Source organism: Scyliorhinus torazame, chromosome 3 (assembly GCF_047496885.1).
Source record: "Scyliorhinus torazame isolate Kashiwa2021f chromosome 3, sScyTor2.1, whole genome shotgun sequence".
Lineage (NCBI taxonomy): Eukaryota > Metazoa > Chordata > Chondrichthyes > Carcharhiniformes > Scyliorhinidae > Scyliorhinus > Scyliorhinus torazame.
Window position 1 is genome coordinate 144,256,884 of NC_092709.1, and position 23,046 is coordinate 144,279,929.

The 23,046-nt window shown below is 47.9% G+C and overlaps 1 protein-coding gene across 1 annotated transcript in view; it reads left to right on the forward strand.

The window, feature by feature from the left end:
• The first annotated feature begins 442 nt into the window (after positions 1-442).
• The window catches only part of coq2 (coenzyme Q2 4-hydroxybenzoate polyprenyltransferase), a 65,751-nt gene continuing 43,147 nt past the window's right edge, over positions 443-23,046 (forward strand). The window contains exons 1-4 of the mRNA XM_072496344.1: positions 443-691; positions 1,174-1,340; positions 6,612-6,733; positions 12,862-12,947. Coding sequence (XP_072352445.1) covers positions 463-691; positions 1,174-1,340; positions 6,612-6,733; positions 12,862-12,947 — 604 coding nt within the window. The 5' untranslated portion in view covers positions 443-462. The remainder of the gene's footprint in view (positions 692-1,173; positions 1,341-6,611; positions 6,734-12,861; positions 12,948-23,046) is intronic.

Below are 23,046 nucleotides of genomic sequence, written 5' to 3' on the forward strand. Positions count from 1 at the left end.
TAACTTCATTGCAGTGTAAGCCCCCTTGTGACAATAAAGATTATTATTCTAAATTATTTCAATGTTTATGTCACAATTCTTTTCAAAATATTTATTTTGGTCATGTGTTTCATGCAGTGAAACCCTGCAGTGTTTCAAAAGTTACATTTAATGTTAGTCACCCAGACCAAAGGGTTTTAATCGGTTGCCAGCCCCCCAGTGTACATTTGCTGAAAGCCCTGACATAGTGGTACTTCCCCATTGAGTGCCAGTCTGCAACACAGTCGAATTCTGCTAAATATAGGGGAAATGGCGCATACTCTCCAGTTGAGGGCGGGAAGTGTGACGTTTTCCCAATGACGCGGGCTGGGTCCTCCTCCTTCCCTCCCTCCAGTTGAGGGCGGGAAGTGTGACGTTTTCCCAATGACGCGGGCTGGGTCCTCCTCCTTCTCTCCCCCCCCCCCCCCCCAGGAGCCGCGCGAGATGTCGCTCTTGTGGCTGAGGCCGAGCTCGCGCCGCTTGCTGGCCGCGCTCGTGCCGCCCAGGGGCTGCTGGCTAACGGCCGCTCTGAGGGCGCCGGCTCGCCATGTCCGGGCGCTCTCGAGTGGGGACATCAGGCGGAGCAGCGGCCTGTCGGCGGCGGCACTGGTGGGATCGGCGCCCACGGCCGTGCAGCCTTACCTTAAACTGATGCGACTGGACAAACCCATCGGTAAATCAACCGGAATACCGCGCGGAGCCTGCCAGCCAACTGGCCCCACCTCTGATTGGCCCTGGATCCAATCAGCGAGTCTGAACTGATAGGAAATCCCAATCTGCGTGTTGCTTCCTGAAGAGGGGAGTAAGCGCAAGTTTTGTCAAGTCACTTGCAAGTCCATAATGCGAGTGACTTGACAATGGTATTAGCGCAGAGTAATCAATAGATTGTTGAGAGTATAAAAACTTACAGAAATGAGTAAACTATTTTGTAGTGGATGCACAACAAGGACAGTCAGCATCTGTAAAGAGAAAGGACCGGGTTAATTTGGGCCATTTCATCAAACTAGCATTCAGAATGGTTTTGTACAGCCAGTTTACCAGTTCATTTTTTACACAGATGATATGACTTGTCGCTCCTTTCACCCATCCTCACCTGACAACAAGGCACTGACTGGCACACAGAATGTAGTAATCTGTTACAATTTAATGTTTCAGGGACCTGGTTGTTGTATTTGCCTTGCACCTGGAGTATCAGTTTAGCAGCAGAACCAGGCTGCCTTCCAGATCTGTCCATGCTTGCACTTTTTGGAACAGGGGCATTACTGATGCGAGGAGCTGGGTGTACAATCAATGACATGTGGGATAAAGACATTGACAGAAAGGTAACTCCCCACTGGCACACATTCCTGTGTCAACTATTTATTTTCTAGAAGACTGTGACATTAACAAGGATATTGTTCTATATATAATGAACCTAATAATCTTTCAATTTAAACAAATCAGGGGCGGCACGATGGTGCAGTGGCTAGCGCTGCTGCCGCATGACGCTGAGAACCCAGGTTCGATCCCGGCCCTGGGGCACTGTCTGCGTAGAGTTTGCACATTCTCCCCATGTCTGCATGAGTCTCACCTCCCAAAGGGTAGGTGCATTGGCCACTCTTTTGAGGTCCACCAACAAAACAGAAGAAAGGAAACAAACTGAGGGACAAAGCAAAAAAGGGCCGCTTGTGTTAGGGGCACTGCCTGAACATAACAAAGATCAACGGAAACTTAAAAAACATCAAATAAGAGTGCAATTAAAGGGTCAATAAAGCACCCCAACCCCTGTGGTGCCCACCGGGCATGGAAGGCCTCGATGGTGCCCCTGGACACTGCATGCTCCCATTCCAGGGACACCCAGCCGCGAATGTAGCCGCAGAAGAGGGGCAGACAGTCTGGCCGGATGACCCGCCTCGGTCGCTTGCTGCCTGGACCTATAAAATGCGTGCTTTGCCAAGCCCAGGACCAGGTTTACAAGGAAGTCTTCTGTCTTCTCTGCCCCCCTCTGCACTGGGTGCCCATAGACCAGGAGCGTGGGGCTGAAGTGCAACCAAACACCAAAGGGGGTTAGAAAACTTAAAAGTGGGTGCAGCCTAATAAACTTGCAACATAGACATGGCCCATGGACTCCACAAGGCCGCAAAAATGGCTGGCGTCTTTGGAGTCCGTGAATCGTACAATTGGTGATTGTACGGCACTGCTGCCGCATGGCGCTGAGAACCCAGGTTCGATCCCGGCCCTGGGTCACTGTCCGCATGGTGTTTGCACATTCTCCCTGTGTCTGCATGGGTCTCAGCTCCGAGAGGGTAGGTGGATTGGCCATGCTAAAATGTCCCTTGGGGAAAAAAAATTGGGTACTTTAAAATTTAGAACAAAAAAAACCAAAACAAATCAGTGCAAATGTACCCTCCTACACTCTTTAAAGAACTTAGGTGTTGCCTTGACTGGCCTCTCACACCCTAGCCTCTATATATTTGAGGACATCCAAAACTTTGCTGACCGAGTCTTAACTCGCTGAGTTGTGTTCCACTATCACCCCTGTGCTTGTTGACTTGCGTTGGCTCCCAGTCAAACAATATCTTAATTTGAATGTTCTCACCATCGTTTTGAAATTCCTCCATGGATATGCTGCTCTGTATTTCTGTAATCTCCCACAGTCCTCTGAAATTTCTGGCCTTTTGTGCATTCCAGTTATAATTACTCCACAATTGACGACCACACCTTGAATTGCCTAGGTCCCAATGTCTGGAATACCCTCCCTAAACTTCTCCTCTGTACCTTGCTTTCTTTAAAACTTTTTAAAACTATCTCTTAGTCATCTGACGAATAGCTCCTTTTGTGGCCTGGCATCATACTTTGTTTTATAATGCTCCTGTGAAATGTTTTAGGACATTTTATTACGTTAAAGGTGCTATACAAATATAAGTTTTTGTTGACATTGTAAAGAAAAATGATTTCTCTATTACAATATGTAACCAGTTGGAAGCAAATTCGACATTAGAAAATTAGTTATGCGCACTGCAGGCATTCTTAGGGATGAACTTTAATTCCCTAAAATAGGTGGATTGGGACCATGTCAGAGGGTAAAATGCATTCAAATCCAGAACACTGAACAAATGTTCTTTTAAAAAAAATTTTAGAATACCCAATTCATTTTTTCCAATTAAGGAACAATTTAGCGTGGCCAATCCACCTACTCTGCACATCTTAAGATTGTGGGGGCGAAACCCACGGAAACACGGGGAGAAGGTGCAAATTCCAAGAGGACGGTGACCCAGAGTGGGATGGAACCTGGGACCTCGGTGCCATGAGGCAGCAGTGCTAACCACTGCAGCACCGTGCTGCCCTGGACAAATGTTCTTATTACGAGAACAGTCGCAGTAAATGAGAAAGTGATTTGTTACACAGTGGCCTCATTATTGAGATTTTATGGAATACAAAGTGGAGAATGTACTTTTGCACAATAGATACTTCCAGATTGGAACATATCTCCAAAATAAAGGTGTGAGTAATTGTCCTTCGAAAGCATCCCACTCTGGTTTCAGTCTTTGTAATAATAATAATCTTTATTAGTGTCGTAAGTAGGCTTATATTAACACTGCAATGAGGTTACTATGAAAATGCCCTAATCGCCACACTCGGTGCCTGTTCCGGCACACTGAGGGAGAATTCAGAATGTCCAATTCACCTAATAAGCACATCTTTCAGGACTTGTGGGAGGAAACCGGAGCACCCGGAGGAAACCCACGCAGACACGGGGAGAACGTGCAGACTCCACACAGACTGTGACTCAATCTGGGAATCGAACCCAGGACCCTGGTGCTGTGAAGCAACAGTGCTAACCACTGTGCAACCGTGCCGCCCATAAGCTTTTCTAGGTTTTTTTTTAAAATGGTTACCTTCAACAAGTTTAATTACTATTAGACCAGAACACAAGAAAGTGTAATTTTGCTCTGAATCCTCTAGAGCAAGTCTTTGAAACCATTTATCTATCACTCTCGCTTTCCTTGGTTTAAAGCAGATTCTAATAACACATTTTGTTTTAATGTGGTCTGTAAACTAGCGACATTCTCCAAATAGCGCTGCCGTTTCTTTAGTGCAGTTACTGAGCATACTTAGTCTTTTTTAAAAACACACTGCCGCTTCACTGCTTCCCTCCCACTTACTGTTTACCCTCCCCAACCTTCCTGACTATGCACTTCCCCACCTCAACTCTCACGCTTTGCATCTTTCCACACTTCTCCCTGATCCTCTTGCACACTGCTCCCATTCCGACCCTCCCACTCCCATGAGCTGCACAAACCATTTGGTGGGCCACCAGTTTGATTATTCTGATTTAAATATTAAATTGAGGCTATGTGCCTTCATTTTTAAATCATTAATTTTGTTTTAAACTACAAGTTTACTTGGCAGTATAGAATTAAGAGGGGCTGAATCCATGAAGAAATGCCTTTACAGTACTGGTCGGGGTCAGGATGAGCAACAGCAACTTGTATTTATTATATTTCTTTTAAATTTAGAGCACCCAATTCTTTTTTTTTCCAATTAAGAGGCAGTTTAGCGTGGCCAATTCACTTACCCTGCACATTTTTTGGGGTTGTGGGGGTGAGACCCACGCTGACATAGGGAGAGTGTGCAAACTCCACATGCACAGTGACTCGTGACCGGGATCGAATCTGGGTCCTGGCGCCGTGCTGCCCGAACAACCTGTATTTATATCACACCTTTAACATAATGAAACATAGAAAATGAGTGCAGGTGTAAACCATTTGACTCTTCGGCCTGCAACACCATTCAATATGATCATGTCTGATCATGCAAATTCAGTATCCCACACCTGCTTTCTCTCCATACCCCTTGATCCCTTTAGTCGCAAGGGCCATGTCCAGCTCCCTCTTGAATATATCCAACAAACTGGCCCCAATGGCTTTTAGTAGTAGAGAATTCCACAACTTCACATGTCTCTTGAGAGAAGAACTTCTTCCTCATCTCAGTCCTGAATGGCTTTCCCCTTATTCTTAGGCTGTGACCCCCTAGTTCTGGAGGTCCCCAACATCGGGAACATTCTTCCCGCATCTAGCCTGTCCAGTCCCATCAGGATTTTATATAAGATCCCCTCATTCTTCCAAACTCCAGTGAGTACAAGCCCAGATGATCAAGTGTTTCTTCATATGTCAGCCCAGCCATCCTGGGAATTAGTCTGGTGAACCTTCGCTGGACACCCTCAATAGCAAGAATGCCCTTCCTCAAACTAGGAGACCAAAACTGCACACAATACTCGAGGTGTGGCCTCACCAAGGCCCTGTATAACTGCAGCATGACATCCCTACTCCTATACTCAAATCCTCTCGCTATGAAGGCCAGCATGCCATTAGCTTTCCTCACCGCCTGCTGTACCTGCATACCAACCTTCAGCAACTGTTCCAAAAGACACGCAGGTCTCGTTGCACTGCCCCTCTTCCTAAACTGCCGCCATTCAGATAATAATCTGCCTTTCTGCTTCTGCCACCAAAGTGGACAACCTCACATTTACCCACATTATATTGTAATTTCCCACTCAGCCAGCCTGTCCAAGTCACCCTGCAGCTTCTTTGCATCCTCCTCGCAGCACACACTGCCACTCCGCTTATTGTTTGCAAATTTGGAGATTTAAGATGCCTTCCAATTCTTAAAAGTGCAAGATAAATAATGCCCATTAATTGTAGAACCCTTCCATCCTCCCCCTCAGCTCAAACTTCACCTTCTGGAGTGTCAGAAATTCCAGCAGGTCCCCCTGCCAAGCCGAGACACGGCGGTGAAAGCCCCTCATGATTATTATATTGCCTTTGTTGCAAGCTTCAATTATTTCACATAATCTCAGAATAATTACAACACAGAAGGAGTCCATTCTGCCCGTTGTGTCTGCACCAGTTCTCCAAATGAGCAATGCCATTCTCCTGCCTTCCCCCATAACCCTGCGAGTTCTTCATTTTTTAGATTATTGTCGAATTAATTTTTGAATGCTTCTATTGAAACTGCCTCCACCACACTCTCAGGCAGTGCATTCCAGATCTTGACTTCTTGCTATGGGGAAAAATTTACCCTCATATTGCTTTGGCTTCTTTTACCAATTATTTTCAATTTGTGCCCCCTGATTATTGATTCTTTCATGAGGGGGACAGTTTCTCCCTATACTCTGTCCAGACCCCTCATGATTTCTTGCTGAGCGCTTTGTCTAATTGTATATCCACTATTAAGGGGGGTCTAGTAATGACTCCCACCAGTATTTTATGTTCTTAATCTCCGCCTGTGCTGATTCTACTTCCTCATGTTCTGAGCCCCTTTCTTACCACTGCAGAGGTTCAGAGAGTTGTGCAAATGACTAGAATCAGAAACAAAGAATTTAAGGTGGAGGGGTGTTATTTTAGGGTGGAGAAAGGGAGTTCTTTTCTCTCCTGAGCTCCATGGATGCTGCTTGACCGACTGAGTATTTCCAATATTTTCTGTTTTCGTTGGCCAAATGAATGCTGATTGCTGTCATCTTAATGCCTGCTTTATTTCTTATGCTGTCTTTAAAACCGCTTCGCAAGGATCCTTGTTAATTGTCATGCCTTTCTCTGCTGACTCTGGAATAGGTTGCCAGAACAGGAAGTCGACCCATAGCTGCTGGAGAAGTCAGTCGTTTTCAAGCCCTGGTATTTTTGGGCGGTCAGCTGAGTTTGGCACTTGTTGTTCTCTTGTGCTTAAATTATTACAGGCAAGTGAAGCTAACACCTCTTATGTGTGGAAAAGGTGAAATGTTGACATGTTTTGATTAGCCTGATGGTGATAGAGAATTCACACAAACTTTTTTCTACAAAAGCAAAATACTGTGAATGTTGGGACATGAAATAAAATAGTAAATGCTGGAAATTATCAGCAGGTCAGACAATATCTGTGGAGAGAGAAACAGAGTCAGTCTTTCAGGTCTGTTACCGTACCTTATTTCTGCTGAAGGTCACAGACCTAAAACATTGACTGGAAATTTTGCAGGTGGCAGGTGTCCTGGGGCTAAAGCAGGTGGGCGGAACCTGGGTTGGCAGGTAGCGGGACCTGGTGCTGCAGGTCATTGGTAGCACACAATTAAGTGGTTTTTGCCAGGGTTGCCACCCAATCTCCCTACCTGGTGCTGCTAAAATGTTCACAGAAGCACGAAGAGGAACTTATTTAGTCAGTTCATTGGCTCATTTTGGCTTGGGGCAGCCATGTCCCTCCTCCTGGCCCATCCCCTAAAGACCCTGAAAACCTCTGGCCATTAAGTCTGTTTCTTCCTCCATTGGTGCTGCTTGACCTGCTGAGTATTTCCAGCATTTCCTGCTTTTATTGCTATAATGCTGTAATTTATGCTGTAATGGGGTACCTTTCTCGGAGAACTATGGATGTACAAACTCATTATTTGTTAGCAAATTAGACTGAAAATGTAGGAGTCAGACAATTTAACCAAGTCTGACTTGGTGAGCAGCAGTGTGGGACTTGATTATTTTTTTTATCTTGCGCTTCAAATGGCCTCAGTTTAATTTTAATTTCAGTTTTACCAGGGCTCCTTTGGGCTACATTCTGAAGTCAGTATGGGATCAATTTCAGTGGCTGGAGTAATACCTAGCATAAAGGAAACAGGTTATGCTGTTGGGGGATGCGGGGGGCAATCATCCCAGACTCAGGACATTGCTGTACATGCTTCTCAGCTATTTATATTCATTCCTTAGAAATGGGAGCAGTTGGCTTTTATTGTCCATTACTATTTGCTCTTGAGAAGATACATGCGGCCCTTCTTGAACCACTATGCATGGTGAAAGTGCTCCCACAATCTGTGGGCGAGGAGTTCTAGGATTTTCTCACACCAACAATAAAGGAAAAGTGATTATGGCCGCGATCTGCCAGCCGGGAGCCAATCAGTTTCCAATCAAAGTGGCCCTCTCCCGTTAGTGAGATTAGGATCCCGCCGGGTCGTGCCGAGAAACCAATAATCACCAATTAAGACCAATCTCCAGTACCTTAATGGGAAGGATCCCCATATTGAACGGCCTCCCGTGATCTAATTGCGTCCCCACTGAGCGGTCACGCAGGTGCCATTTAGTACACCTGTTCAAAAATGTGAAGCTGACGGAGTGGCTGCTGTGGGGATCTGAGGAGGTGAGTAGCCATCTTGGAAACCGGCAGTCAGCCTGCAGGCGCTGGGCCGGTGTGTGGTGGGGGAAACCTCCGGCAGTGCTCCAGGGCTGAGGTGGTGGATGGTCCAGAGCCTGCGGGCCCAGCATGCCATCCCCCCTTCCCCGAATTGTGTATATCCATAACGGGTGCAGCTCCAGCTGCTGCCTGTCCGTTCCATCGAACACACCCGGAACAGAGCTCTGTCCGTGGTAATATGGTGATGATCACTTTAACTCTTATTGACCTTGGCAGGCTCTGGCTGCACAGCTGAAGGCTCTTGCTAATGGGAATTGGTAATTCTACTAATGCAAACTCACAGCTCCCAAGTGGATCCCGTGGGTACACGTGCCATGTCGCAGGCGGTTGCTACTGCCTAGCATCCCAATCAGACTGAGAGGCCTGGACACTTAGCCTGAACTCTGGAGGCATCAACACCACAGAGGCAGCAGCTAACATTCCGACACCAGGAGCTGGGCCACAGCACTGAGGACATCCCCGGGACCAGAGGGTGGGAGTGTGGACTAGGGGTGGAACCAGCGCCCAGTCCGGGTAACGTTCCCAGCAGGTGTCTGGGATCCCGACGTTGCTGCAGCCAGGGTTGCGCATGCAGCGCAGGTTGGATCGCACCCTGAGGCTTGGCAAGGGACGTGTGAGGGTGGGGGCCTCCTGGGGGATAGGGGGGTCCTGCGCTGGTAGCCATAGCTGATTGTCAGTGTCTCGCCCTCTCCAATTCCTTACCGATATCACATTGTGGACCCCGTGGAAACTGCCATCGCGGAGCTGGTGGCAGGCCAGGTGGCCAGTCGCCGGAGCAGGCAGTAGCGTTGATGGACCCTCGAGGCAGGGGCCCATGTGCAGGGGCGCACCCCACACCCTGAGGAGCCATCCGCCCATTAGGTAGGGGAGGGACCCAGAGGGGGAGGCCAGCAACAGCCAATGTGTACAGGTGTCGCTGGTCTTTTGAACAGGTGAAGGACAGCATGTGCATCAGGAGTCTCCGCCTCAACAAGGGGACAGTGCGGCACCTGTGCCATGTCCTTCTGGACCTGGCACCACATGGAGGAGGGGGATACCCGCTCCTGATCACCGTCCAAGTCACGCAGCCCTGAACTTCCATGCCTCGCCAGGGCTTGAGCAGGTACTTGTGTGGCATATCCCAACCTACAGCCCACAAGTGCATCCGTGAAGTCACGGATGCCCTGTTTTCCTGGGTAGCAACTACATAAGATCTGGACCAGCCACAATAAGAAGCCCCAGCATCAGGATTCTCAGCCGTCTCAGGGTGCCCCAGGTCCAGGGGGTAATAGATGGCACAAATGTTGTCTTGTGCTCGCCGGGTGGTCCTGGGGCACCCTTCATTAACAGAAAGATATTCCATTCCCTGAATGTCCAGCTTGTGGGGGAGACCAACACATGAGGATCATGCATGTGTGCACGCTTCCCAGCTAGTGTGCACGACAGGTACATCTTGGGGCAGTCAGAGATAACCGGCCTCTTTGAAGGGCACCGCGGGGTGACCCGTTGGCTCTTGGGGGATAAGGGGTACGCGCTTAGGTCTTGGCTGATATTGCCAGAATGGAGCCGGTGACCGATGTAGAGACCCGATATAACGAGGCCCAGGTGGCCACCCAGGCTGTCTTTGAGCGGTGCATCGGACTGCTCAAATTGCGGTTCCGATGCCTCGACCTCTGGACTGCGGACATGTTGACTCCGCACTGCAGTAAACCCCCACGGAAGGTCGCCCACTATGTGATGGTCTGCTGCTCTCTTCACAACCTGGCACAACACGGGGCGACATGGTGGAGGTGGAGGAGGAGGAACAGCTGGCCACAGTCGGCGCCTGTTCGGGTACACTGAAGGAGAATTCAGAATGTCTAATTCACCTAATAGGTACGTCTTTCGGGACTTGTGGGAGGAAACCCCACGCAGACATGGGGAGAACGTGCAGACTCTGCACAGACAGCAACCCAAGCGGAAATCGAACCTAGGACCCTGGCAATGTGAAGCTAGCTACCGATGGGGCCGCCAGCTATGGACCTGCTAGAGTGTCGTTGAATCCCCCGTCTGAATCCCTTGGCCGCACCCTATCGACTGCATCAGCTCTGGGATAGCCTGGTCCAGAGGCTCAGCATCTGACAGGGACTCAGCTGGGTCCTTGGATCCAGCAGACATCCATCCGCTGCCTCCCCTGGTCATTGCTGCTTCCACCAGATGTGCATCTGCAACTATGTGGTGCTCATCAGAACGTGCCCCAGAAGCCTGTCCACTACTTTGGCACAGAGTGACATGGACATGTGGAAGGGAAGAACCATCATTCTGGCATGAACTCACATGAGATAAGTCATCTGGGTTGGGGCTGGCGGATCCTCACCTCTGCAGTGCAGGCCAAACAACCTTGGTGACCGATCTGTCCTCGGCCACCCCCACGACCTCTCGTTCCTTATAGCGGGTGAAGACCCTATGATCGAGCACCCATCTGGGCCTTCTCCCATCTGTTGTGGGCCAACTTCTCCTGCAGGGACACAGAGGGGGCATCGTGAGCTGCACATTTCATGCATCGTGGGAGGGTGCACGGCGGGGGACAGGTGTGGACATCGATGCTGGACATGGGTGGGGCGTGCTGGTGGATGTCCGGGTGTGCTGGGGCACGTGGTGGTATTGTGCTGGGGTGGATAAAGGCGCGGCGTCATTTGGGGGGTGGGGGGTGGGGGCAGGCGTGACCGGTGCCAGGGGGCCAAAGCCAACTCACTCGTGTGGCCCGAAGGAGGTCGATGAGCTTCTTCCAGCACTGAGTGGCGGTCCCCCTTGTCGTACTCACTGAGCTAACAGCTTCTACCACTGCCTTCCAGGCGGCACTGGCTGCCCTGTGGCTGTCCCTCTGACCCCCCTTGGGGAACAGGATGTCTTTACTCCACTGCGTCCATTCGTCTGGCCAGGTCGGCATCCCCAAATTATGGAGCTGGTCTGTGCATTGGCATGGCTGCGTGCTGTCTGGAGGTTTGCTCTGCGGGATTGGTTTAGTGCTGCTCCCCCTCATTAGCGGGGAACCGCCAAGCACGGTCCCAGCAAATCAGCCAGTGGGACAGTCATTTGCGGTGTGAAGCCCGTGGTGTTCCTAATTAATGTTGGATACCAGTGACGGCCTCGCTGTGTCTGCTGTCGGGAAACTCCTGGCATTTCCCGCTCGCTATCACACTCGGACCGAATTTGGTTAAATCGTGCCTGATCGATCCAAGTCATGTTGTATATGACTTGAAGGTTTTTTAAATTTCAGGCACGTGATTCCTTTGTCCTCTAGGTGGTGGAAGTTGTGGGTTTGGAAAGTGCTGCAGGCGGAGCCTTGGTGAGTTTTTATGGTGCATTGTGCTGTGGGCACTGCAGCCATATTTAAAGGTGGTGGATATTTAGGCTGCTGAATGAAGTGCTGATCTAGCAGGGTAATCAACAGAACCTCCTATACATCTACTTCAACTGATTCATTGACGTGAACAGTACAACTATATGAATAGAGAATAGATCAATTTCTCTTCTGAATGCATTGTGGGTGATTTTAAGTTATATGATGCACCTTTTTGATAAGACATGTGAAAAAGGAGCAATTGCTATTGTTGCTCTTTTATACACTGTGTGTTTTAACCCGTATGGTGCACAAATAATCACACAAGTATTTTAGTTCAATCAGAGTTCATTTATCAAACACAAGATTATTTACTTAAGTAATCGCGCGTTCATGCACACTAAGACTATAACTAACACACTTAAACGACCTTGACTTAACTTCCAGATGACCGGCCGATATAGAGTAGATATGGCCTTAACTATTTTCTAACTTCTGGCGGCTGGAGTTCTGGTAGGTTGTCTGTGCTCGATTATCGTCCTTCGATGGATGTCGCGGGCCCTTGAACTTGGCTGGTGTCAGTAGCTGTGCTGCAGACGGATGTCAGGCGCAAGAGCTGGTCCAAAAGAGAACGAATGCTGGCTGTGCAGTTCTTGTTATCCTCCGATCTTTTGCGCCCTTTTGGGTGGTCCCAGGTGAGGCTCCAATGGATCGATAGGGTCTTGATCACCCTAATCGCTCCTGGCCAATTAGGGGCAGGCACCTTGATGGCTGAGTGGGTCCAGGTCGGCCACGGCCATTAGTGTCCAGGGCACGTAGGCCTTCCCAAATAAGGCAAGCAGGCGCCGCTGAGTCTGCCACTTATTGTTAGTTTCTATCTGGAGCCCATTGTCCCGGGAAGACCTTTGAATGGCCTTCAGCAGGTGTGAGGTCCTGCATAAAGTCTGGGCTGCAGCTTGCAAATATACAAACTGCAGCTTGTCTGTCCAAAGCTTGACCACATTTCCCATTCTTTGCGGGAGACCATTTTAGGTGGCCACACTATTCATGTACCAACTTGTAAAGTGCTTTAGCTTTGAACAATTTTATCTACTTTGGACTTTACTTTCAAAAGTTAGCTAAGATCAGTAATGCATTAAGCCTAATACCCGGTGCAAATCCCTGAGCTGCCACAACTTTGGAGGAAAGCCTGGAGAAATGCTGCATACAGCCCCAGAAAAATTTAATATGAAGGTGAATGTGTTAATGGAAAGAACAATCTAAAAATTGTTAATAAAATACCAACATAAATCCAGTTGACTCTCATGATCTTATACTTTGCCAAGTAATATAAGATGCCTATTTTTTTCCATTGACAGCATTGTGCTTGGAGCTGCATCGCTGGGACTGGTGATCATTTACCCCCTGATGAAGAGACTAACGTATTGGCCACAATTAATTCTGGGTGGGTAAAGCCTTTGTGATTTCTTAGTAGCTCATCTTCCAAGAAATAAGTAACCTCTAAAACCACAATGTGAATAAAACATCTGAAATATGTTTTAGATATATGTTATATGTTATGTTGAACCAGGGGCTGGTTTAGCACAGTGGGCTAAATAGCTGTCTTGTAATGCAGAACAAGGCCAGCAGTGCAGGTTCAATTCCCGTACCTACCTCCCTGATCAGGCGCCGGAATGTAGTGACTAGGCTTTTCACAGTAACTTCATTGAAGCCTACTTATGACAATAAGCGATTATTATTATTATAGGGATAATGCATTTTTAAATTTCTTTAAAATGAATTAAAATTCAGCTATAATTCAATTTCTGATCAATATGTTGAGCTGCAAAGTGAATGGTGTAACAATTTAAACATTTGGTAAACTGAGACTAATATTTAGTCAATTATTCTGCAACCCCTGGATTTACTTTATGTACCAAGGAGAAGACTAATCCATATTCCCTCATTGAAAGCCACTTGGTCAATGATTTGCCTTGTATGCCAGTGAGATTAGGGGATCAGACAATCAAAATCCAATATAATGCATGTATATCAAGCTGCCAGGAAATTATTTAATTTGTGTACTTTTCCCAAGGGTAGATGAATAAACAATTGTAAAATAAGAGGACATAGAATGATGGTGTATTTAAATTGAAAGGACTTCCTTCTCCAGAAGGATTAATTTCTGTGGTTATACTGGGAATCCACTTGAATGTTTAACTTAGTAACATTAAAGAATTCCAAATATGTTAATAAGTTTCATTTTCATTTCATAAGTCATTGACTGTGTCCACACCTACCTGTAATGTCAAATTATTTTACCAAATGTGTTAAGTGGACTCTTTTGACCACACTAAAGGGTAATTTTCTGACTTTGAACTACTGACGTTGAACCTCAATGACTGATAGTTTATATTGGAATTTTGGGCATAATCACCTGCCCTGACAGGAGCTTGTTCACCCAGCTTGTTGAAGCGAGAGACATTTATAAAGAACTCCGAAAATATACATATATGGCCCACAACATACCAACCAAAGCTCAGCTTAGACAATAACAACAACCCCTCAGGATCCCACAGCTTCAACTTAGTTCCAAAACACCCAACTTAGTTTCAAACAGGGTTTTGGCGGCCCTGTGTCCCTCCATTCCAATAAGATCCGCTTCCGGGCTACCAGGGAGGCAAAGGCCAGCACATCAGCCTCCCTCACCTCCTGAACTCCCGGGTCTTCCGACACTCCAAAAATTGCCACTTCTGAACTTGGACTACCTTCACTCTCAACACCTCAGACATAACATCAGCAAACCCTTGCCATAATTCCTCCAGCTCGGACAGGCCCAAAACATGTGGACATGGTTTGCGGGCCCACCTATTCTCTACCCCCTCAAAAAGCCTACTCATCCCGGCTACCATCTTTTGTGCCTTGTGGACTACCTTGAACTGAATAAGGCTAAGCCTCACACACGAAGAGGGTGCCTTTAGTCTCCTCAAAGCCTCCTCCCATAACCCAGCCTCCCAACTCCCTCCCCAGCTGTTCTTCCCACTTAGGTGTGACCTCTCCTATCGGGGCACACTCCTAATCCATTAGCTCCGACACTCTACCTTCACCCACCCCTGTTTTCGACACCACCTAGTCTTGCAACCCTGGGTGCAGTAGGCCGGGAAAAGACAGTACCTGCTTCCTAACATAATCCCTCACCTGCAAATACACCTGCTGGGCAGCTTGTATTCTTCCACCAACCCCTCCAAGCTCGGGAAGCTGCCCCCAACGAATAGGTCCCCAAACTGCTCAATCCCCACCCGTCGCCACCCCCGGAACCCCGTGTCGAGCCCACCCGGAGCAAACCTATGATTCCTGCATACCGGTGCCCAAACCCGAGGCCCCCTCCAGCCTCAGGTGCTGACCCCATGGTCCCCACAATCTCAGGGATGCCACCACCACCAGGCTTGTGGAGTACCTGGCCGTCGAGAACAGCAGATTGCCGTCAACAGTGCCACAAAGCGCGAGTCCTTACAAGAGGCTGCCTCCATCCGCTGCCATACCTTCCCCTCCCCCACTACCCACTTCCTGACCATGGCTATATTTGCTGCCCAGTAATAATTCATCAAGTTTGGCAAAGCCAGCTCGTCCCCACTCTAGCAGCACCTCCTTTATTCGTGGGATTTACCCGCCCAAACAAACCCGAAATCAGGGCATTAACCCTCCTAAAAAAAGCCTTTGCAATAAAGATCCGGAGGTTCTGGAACACAAATAAGAACCTCGGGAGGACCGTCATCTTCACAGACTCCACCCACCCCACCAATGACAGGGGGAGCATGTCCCAGTTTTGAAATCCCCCTTTGTTCGCTCCACCAGCCGGGACAGATTCAACTTGTGCAACTACTCCCACCCCCGCGCCACCTGAATGCCCAGATACCTGAAACTCGGCCCCACCACCTTAAACGGCAACTCACCCAACCTCCTCTCCTGCCCTTCGCTTGGATTGGGAAAACCTCACTCTTCCCCATGTTCAATTTGTACCCCGAAAACCGACCAAATTCCTCCAGTGTGGCCATAATACCCTCCAGTGGGTTCGATATATGGAGCAATAGATCGTCCGCATACAGCAAGAGCCTATGCTCCACCCCCTCCGTACTATTTCCTGCCAACCCCTTGACGCTCAAAGTACCATTGCCAATGGCTCTATCGCCAAGGCAAAGAGCAATGGGGAGAGTGGACATCCCTGCCTCATCCCATGGTGCAACCTAAAATACTCCGAGCTCACCCGATTCGGCCGCACACTCGCTGTTGGCACCCGGTACAACAGCCGGTCCAAATTCACAAACCCCTGCCAAAACCAAACCGCCCCAGCACCTCCCACAAGTAATCCCATTCCAGCCGCTTAAAGACCTTCTCCACGAGGTGGCATGTGGCGGCGCTGTGGACCCGGGTTCGAATCCTAGCCCTGGGTCACTGTCCGTGTTGAGTTTGCATATTCTCCCCATGTATTCGTGGGTTTAACCCCACAACCCGAAGACGTGCAGGTTAGGTGGATTGGCCATACTAAATTGCCCCTTAATTGGAAAAATAATAATTGGGTACTCTAAATTTTAAAAAAATGTTGAAAAAAAAAATGTTGAAAAAAAAAGACCTTCTCCGCGTCCATAGCGACCGCTACCTCCACATTTGGTCCCTCTGGGGGCATCATTATAATGTTTAACAAACACCTAATATTGGTCGACAGGTGCCTCTCCATTACAGACCCTGTCTGATCTTCCCCTTTCACCTCTGGCACATAGTCCTCAATCTGTTAGGCCAAGTACTTGGCCAACAACTTGGTATCCACATTCAGCAATGAAATTGGATGGTAGGACCCACACTGCTCTGGGTCCTTATCCCTCTTTAAAATTAAGGAAATTAAGGGCTGCAACATCGTGGGTGGGTCTCACTTTCTCCTTTGCCTCATTCAATGCCCTCACCAGCAGGGGCCCCAGGTCATGGAGTCATAGATGTTTATAGCATGGAAGCAGGCCCTTCGGCCTAGCTTGTCTGTGCTGCCCAGTTTCTATCACTAAGCTCATCCCACTTGCCCACATTTAGTCCATATCTCTCTATACTCACCCTGACCACGTAACTGTCTAACTGCTTTTTAAAGGACAATATCGTACCTGCCACTGCCTCTGGCTGCCCGTTCTGGATACTCACCACCCTCTGTGTGAAGAAATTTCCCTTCTGGTCTCTTTTGTATCTCCCCCCTCTCACTTTAAACCTATGCCCTCTAGTTCTAGACTTCTCTACCCTTGGGAAAATATGTCGACTATCTACCTTATCTATGCTCCTCATTATTTTGAAATGAAAATGAAAATATGAAAATGAAAATGAAATGATTTTATAGACCTCTATAAAATCACCCTTAAGTGGAGTAGTGTTCAATTCTGTTCGCCACACTACCAGAAGGATGTGGAGGCTTTAGAGAGGGTGCAGAAGAGATTTACCAGGATGTTGCCTGGTATGGAGGGCATTAGCTATGAGGAGAGGTTGAATAAACTTGGTTTGTTCTCACTAGAACGAAAAAGGTTGAGGGGCGACCTGATAGAGATCTACAAAATTATGAGGGGCAGAGACAGAGTGGATAGTCAGAGACTTTTTCCCAGAGTAGAGGGGTCAATTACCAGGGGGCATAGGTTTAAGATGCGAGGGGCAAGGTTTAGAGATGTACGACATAAGTTTTTTACACAGAGGGTAGTGGGTGCCTGGAACTCGCTGCCGGAGGAGGTGGTAGAAGCAGGGATGATAGTGATGTTTAATTGTCAAATACGTGAAAAGGATGGGAATAGAGGGATACGGGCCCCGGAATTGTAGAAGACTTTAGTTTAGACGGGCAGCATGGTCGGCGCAGGCTTGGAGGGCCGAAGGGCCTGTTCCTGTGCTGTGCTTTTCTTTGTTCTAAGCCTCCTACGCTGCAGGGAAAAAGTCCCAGCCTATCCAGCCTCTCCTTGTAACTCAGACCATCAAGTCCTGGTAGCATCCTCGTAAATCTCTTCTGCACTCTTTATAGTTTAACAATATCCTTCCTATAATAGGGTGACCAGAACTGAACACTGTATTCCATTTGTGGGCTCACCAACGTCTTGTACAACTTCAACATGACATCTCAACTCCTGTATTCAATATTCTGACCAATAAAACCTAAGAGGCTGAATGCCTTCTTCACCACCCTGTCCACCTGTGACTCCGTCTTCAAGGGAGCTATGAACCTGTACTCCTAGATCTCTGTTCTGTAACTCTCCCCAATTCCCCTACCATTAACTGAGGTAGGTCCTGCCCTGATTTGATCTACCAAAATGCATCACCTCACATTTATCCAAATTAAACTCCATCTGTCATTCACGGCCCTCTTTGATTCAATTGGTCAAGATCCTGTTGCAATATTATATAACCTTCTTCACTATCCACTATGCCACCAATCTTGGTGCTATCTTCAAACTTACTAACCATGCCTCCTACATTCTCATCCAAATCATTTATATATATATGTATATATATATATCAAATAAATAACAATGGATCCAGCACCGATCCCTCAGACACAACGCTGGTCACAGGCCTCCAATTTGAAAAACAACCCTCCCAACTACCCTCCTACATTCTCCTCTAAATCATTTTTATATCCAATCGTCCACCTCACCCTGGATTCCTTGAGATTTAACCTTTTGCAACAACCTACCATGCGGTACCTTGTCAAAGGCCTTGCTAAAGTCCATGTAGACAACGTCGACCACACTGCCCCCATCTACCTTGGTTACCACTTCAAAAAGCTCAATCAAATTCATGAGACATGACTTTCTCCTTACAAAGCCATGCTGACTTTCCCTAATTAGCCCATGCCTGTCTAAATGCCTGTAGATCCTGCCCCTCAGAATACCTTCTAACAACTTAACCACTACAGAAGCAAGGCTCGCAGGTCTGTAGTTCCCACATACCTACAGCCCTTCTTAAACAAGGGCACAACATTTGCTCCCATCCAATCTTTAGGCACTTCTCCTGTGGCTGTCGATGATTCAAATATCTCAGCTAGGGGGCCGGCAATTTCCTCCCAAGCCTCCCACACCGTCCTGGGATACATTTCATCAGGTCCCGGGGATTTATCTATCCTGATCCTCTTTAATACCTCCAGCACCTCCTTCTCTGTACTATAATAAGAAGTCTTACAACACCAGGTTAAAGTCCAACAGGTTTTTTGGAATCACTAGCTTTCGGAGTGCAGCTCCTTCATCAGGTGAGTGAAAAGGTGGGTTGCACAAACACATATATAGGCAAAGTCAATGATGCAAGATGATACTTTGAATGCGAGTCTTTGCAGGTGATGAAGTCTTTACAGGTCCAGAATGTATGACTGGAGAGAGGGATAATCACAGGGTAAAGAGGTGTGAATTGTCTCAAGCCAGGACAGTTGGTAGGATTTCGCAAGCCCAGGCCAGATGATGGGGGGTAAATGTAATGCGACATGAATCCAAAGTCCCAGTTGAGGCCCTACTCGTGTGTGCGGAACCTATCTAGCTATCGGTTTCTGCTCGGTGATTCTGCGTTGTCGCGCCTCCTGAAGGCCGACTTAGGTAACGCTTAGCCGAAGATCAGAGACTGAATGCCCTTGACTGCTGAAGTGTTCCCCGACTGGAAGGGAACATTCCTGTCTGGTGATCTACCTCCAGGGGCCGTTCGAAGGCCCCCTCCCAGCAACGTCTCCAGAATTTTGGCTACATAAGAGCCGGCGTCCACTCCCTCAATGCTCTCTGGCAACCCCACACTCCTCAAATTCTGTCTCTGGGAGTGGTTCTCCAGATCTTCCACTTTCTCTTTGAGCCGCTTCTGGGTATACCTCAATATCCCAATTTCGGCCGCCAACGAAGTGAGCTGCTCCTCATGCTCCCCCACCGTCTCCTCCTCCTTCTGGATCGTCTGACTTTGGATCGCCAACCTCAGCTCTACACAATCGATCCCCGCCTTCAGCGGGTCTACCACCTTTGGCAGGTCTTCCAGAGCTTCTTTTCTCGCTGGCTGAACTTCTCATTCAAGAAGTCCACCAGGTGCTCCTTCGACCATTGAGATGGTAGGGCTGACCCCTTGACCACCGTCATCTTTCTCTGTGTCACAGGGAAAGTATTTTGCTCCAACTGCTCCTTTCGCCTAAACCACTTCTGGTCCACGAATCCATCCACTGGTAGAATATACTCTTCCTCCACCACTCCTGCACCTTTTTTCGTCAAAACATCCGCCCATTAATCAGGGAAAAGGACCATCAAAACCTCCACGAACGGGAGCTGCCAAATGTGCAACCACTCACACCATGGCCGCCACCCGAAGTCCCTATAGATCATTTAAAGCATGTGACTGGAAGGCTGGCTATATGCAGTTGACTTGAGGGATCTCTCTCAGTACCATGAGCAGGGAGCCTCACATGCAGTCTTGAGGACAAAAATAATTTTCCATGCAAATGTGGCATTTACATGCAATATTTATCCTCCCTGGTAACAGATTCTTGGAGGTAGGAAGAACTCGGTATATATTTCATACATATTTATAATGTAATCCAGTATGTTTGGTGGAGTCACTGGGGGAAGCAGTTAAGACTATATGGCCTCGGCTCAACCCCTGGGAAATGTCATCAAAAACATTTCTGGAAGTACTTGGGTTCCTCTAAAGGCCCCTTATGGTAAAAAGCCATTTAAGCTGTTTTCCTATGATTTCAATTTTGCTTTTTGCCAAAGTTGCAATGAATGATTGGGAATCTTCTACCCAGAGAAATTTTAGTCCCATGGTGTCACCACCTTCCGCTAGATTTTAAACACACGTTGCATGGTGTGTGCAGAGTCTGCGCGTTCTCCCTGTGTCTGCGTGGGTTTCCTCCGGGTGCTCCGGTTTCCTCCCACCGTCCGGGGATGTGCCGGTTGGTGGATTGGCTATGCTAAATTACCCTTAGCGTTAAAAAAAAGGTTAGAATGGGCTACGGGGATAGGGTGGAGGTTATGGGCTTAGATAGGGTGCTCTTTGTAAGGGCCTGTGCAGACGCGATGTGCCGAATGGCCTCCTTCTGCACTGTAAATTCTACGATTTTATTTTGGGCTGAACCTAGGATGGAATAGAGATTTATAAGACCTTTTCTTAAGCAATCTCTTACTAACAAATATGGATTTCTTTCCCAGACTTCGCAAGAGTAATAAAATGGGCAAGAGTGAGTCAACATCTTGCTTTGCATCACTCCCAGTTTTTAAGTTTCTGACATTTATTTTGATGAGGCACAAGATTCCCAAACCTCTCGTGCATCAACACAGCATGCCGCAGAATTATGTCTATTTTAGGGCATGATGAAAATTTAAATTGCTATTTATATGCTGGATGTGTTACATTGTGTGTACCTGCATGCCATTGTAATGTAAAGGTGCTCGTCAGAGCTAGTGTTAACATGGGGATAGAGAATAACACTATCCATGGTGTGATACATAGAGTCACGTGTTAATAGAATTGTAAAACAGTCTAAAAGGAGTCTGCATGGAGACATCGCACCATGCATGACCGTAACTGTACAGAGCTGAAGATTAACAAAAACGGTTCAAGTTTAAACGTATGAGTCTCAAGATCTCATCAGTGAGACAAATCCATAAAACAACATGGAGATATGGTATGAAAGGTGGCATTGAAACAATTAACCCAAAGCAGAATACCAAGAAATGAAAGACGAAGCAGTTGAAGCCTGACGTGTGACGAAGAGGAAAAACTAAAGAAACATTTGAAGACGCTTACTACCAGCTTGGAAGTTGAGGAACCTACCAGAGTGAGTGGCAGTCCAATGCAATACCCCGCGTGACACAGAGTGTAGGAACTTGGCCAGATCACAAGATGGGTGAGCAAAGCTACAAAAAAGAAGCCCGGAGTGACGCATAGGGAAGGAGCCTGGTCAGTTCACAAGATGGGTGAGTAAAACTACAAAAAACATCAATGTCCAGCAAGAACATGGTGGAAAATTTAAGTCTACTCTGGAAATGAATGATATGAACATTCCCTTTGGAAGGAATGGGATAAATCCACAGTGCCTGAAAAAAGCAAATGGCTTGTCAATAACGAGAATTACAATTCGAAGGAGCGCAAAGAGTGAATCAAATGGAGACAACCAATTGCCAGAAACCGAGTACTACAACTGTTCCTCCAAACGTGACCAATTGAAATGTAGAACGGTCAAGCCTCAAATCGTCTGAATTTATAAAGTCAGAGACTCAAGGTTGGGGGAGAAGGGATACACGGTAAAGGTTGTATTGTAGATAGCTCTGTTAGAAGTGAGAAAAGTTTTCTTTTAAGAAGAAAGTTGGGTGTCTTTGCCTGCAAGACATTGTGGTGCTCGACAGAGCAAGGGTTAATGTGGGACTGAAGAACAGCACCACCCATGGAATGATATATGGTCATATGACTATAGATTTGTAGACCAATAGATTCAAACAACTGGTGACTGTAAAATGTTGTTTGATTTCAATTATTATTGACAAAACATTCATCTTAAAGATCCGAACAAACTGTACAAAGTGCAACTCAACACTATATCCAAAAATTACTGTATGGAAATTTAATACTTGTAAATTTAACTTCTCTAAGCCTGTTGAGACCACAGATTTTAGTAGGAAGCAAATTATCTCTCTTGCAAAGTGAAAGCATGGGACGCGATTCTCCGACCCCCCACCGGGTCGGAGAATCGCCGGGGGCTGGCGTGAATCCCGCCCCCGCCGTGTCCCGAATTCTCCGCCACCAGAGATACGGTGGGGCGGGAATCGTGCCGGTCGGCGGAAATCGCGCCGGTCGGCGGGCCCACCCCTGGCGATTCTCCAGTCCGCGATGGGCCGAAGTCCCGCCGCTGTCAACCCACGCCAGCCGGCATGGATTGAACCACCTTTCGAACGGCGGGACAAGGTGGCGCGGGCGGGCTCTGGGGGCACGGGGCGATCTGGCCCCGAGGGGTGCCCCCATGGTGGCCTGGCCCACGATCGGGGCCCACCGATCGGCGGGCAGGCCTGTGCCATGGGGGCACTCTTTTCCTTCCGCCTTCACCATGGCCTTCACTATGGCGGAGGCGGAAGAGACCCCCTCCATTGCGCATGCGTGGGGATGCCTTGAACGGCCGCTGACGCTCCCGCGCATGCATTGCATGGCAAAGTAATTTCCGCGCCAGCTGGCGGGGCGCCAAAGGCCTTTCCTGCCAGCCGGCGGGGCGGAAATCACTCCGGCGCGGGCCTAGCCCCTCAAGGTGAGGACTCGGCCCCTCAAGATGTGGAGAATTCCACACCTTTGGGGCAGTGCGATGCCAGACTGATTTGCGCCGTTACTGCCGCCGGTCGGCGGACATCGTGCCGATTGCGGAGAATCCCGCCCAGGGTGTCTGTCTTACACCCTTTGTCTTTTATGGTTCTCTACCTGCTGGATGCAATCCTATCTTATGCTTTACAACCACCAAATGTTTAAAATAATTTGCAAAACTGATAAAAAGCCCACCTTATGTAAAAATATTGAGATTAGCAGAGCTAAATGTGGGTCTCATAGAG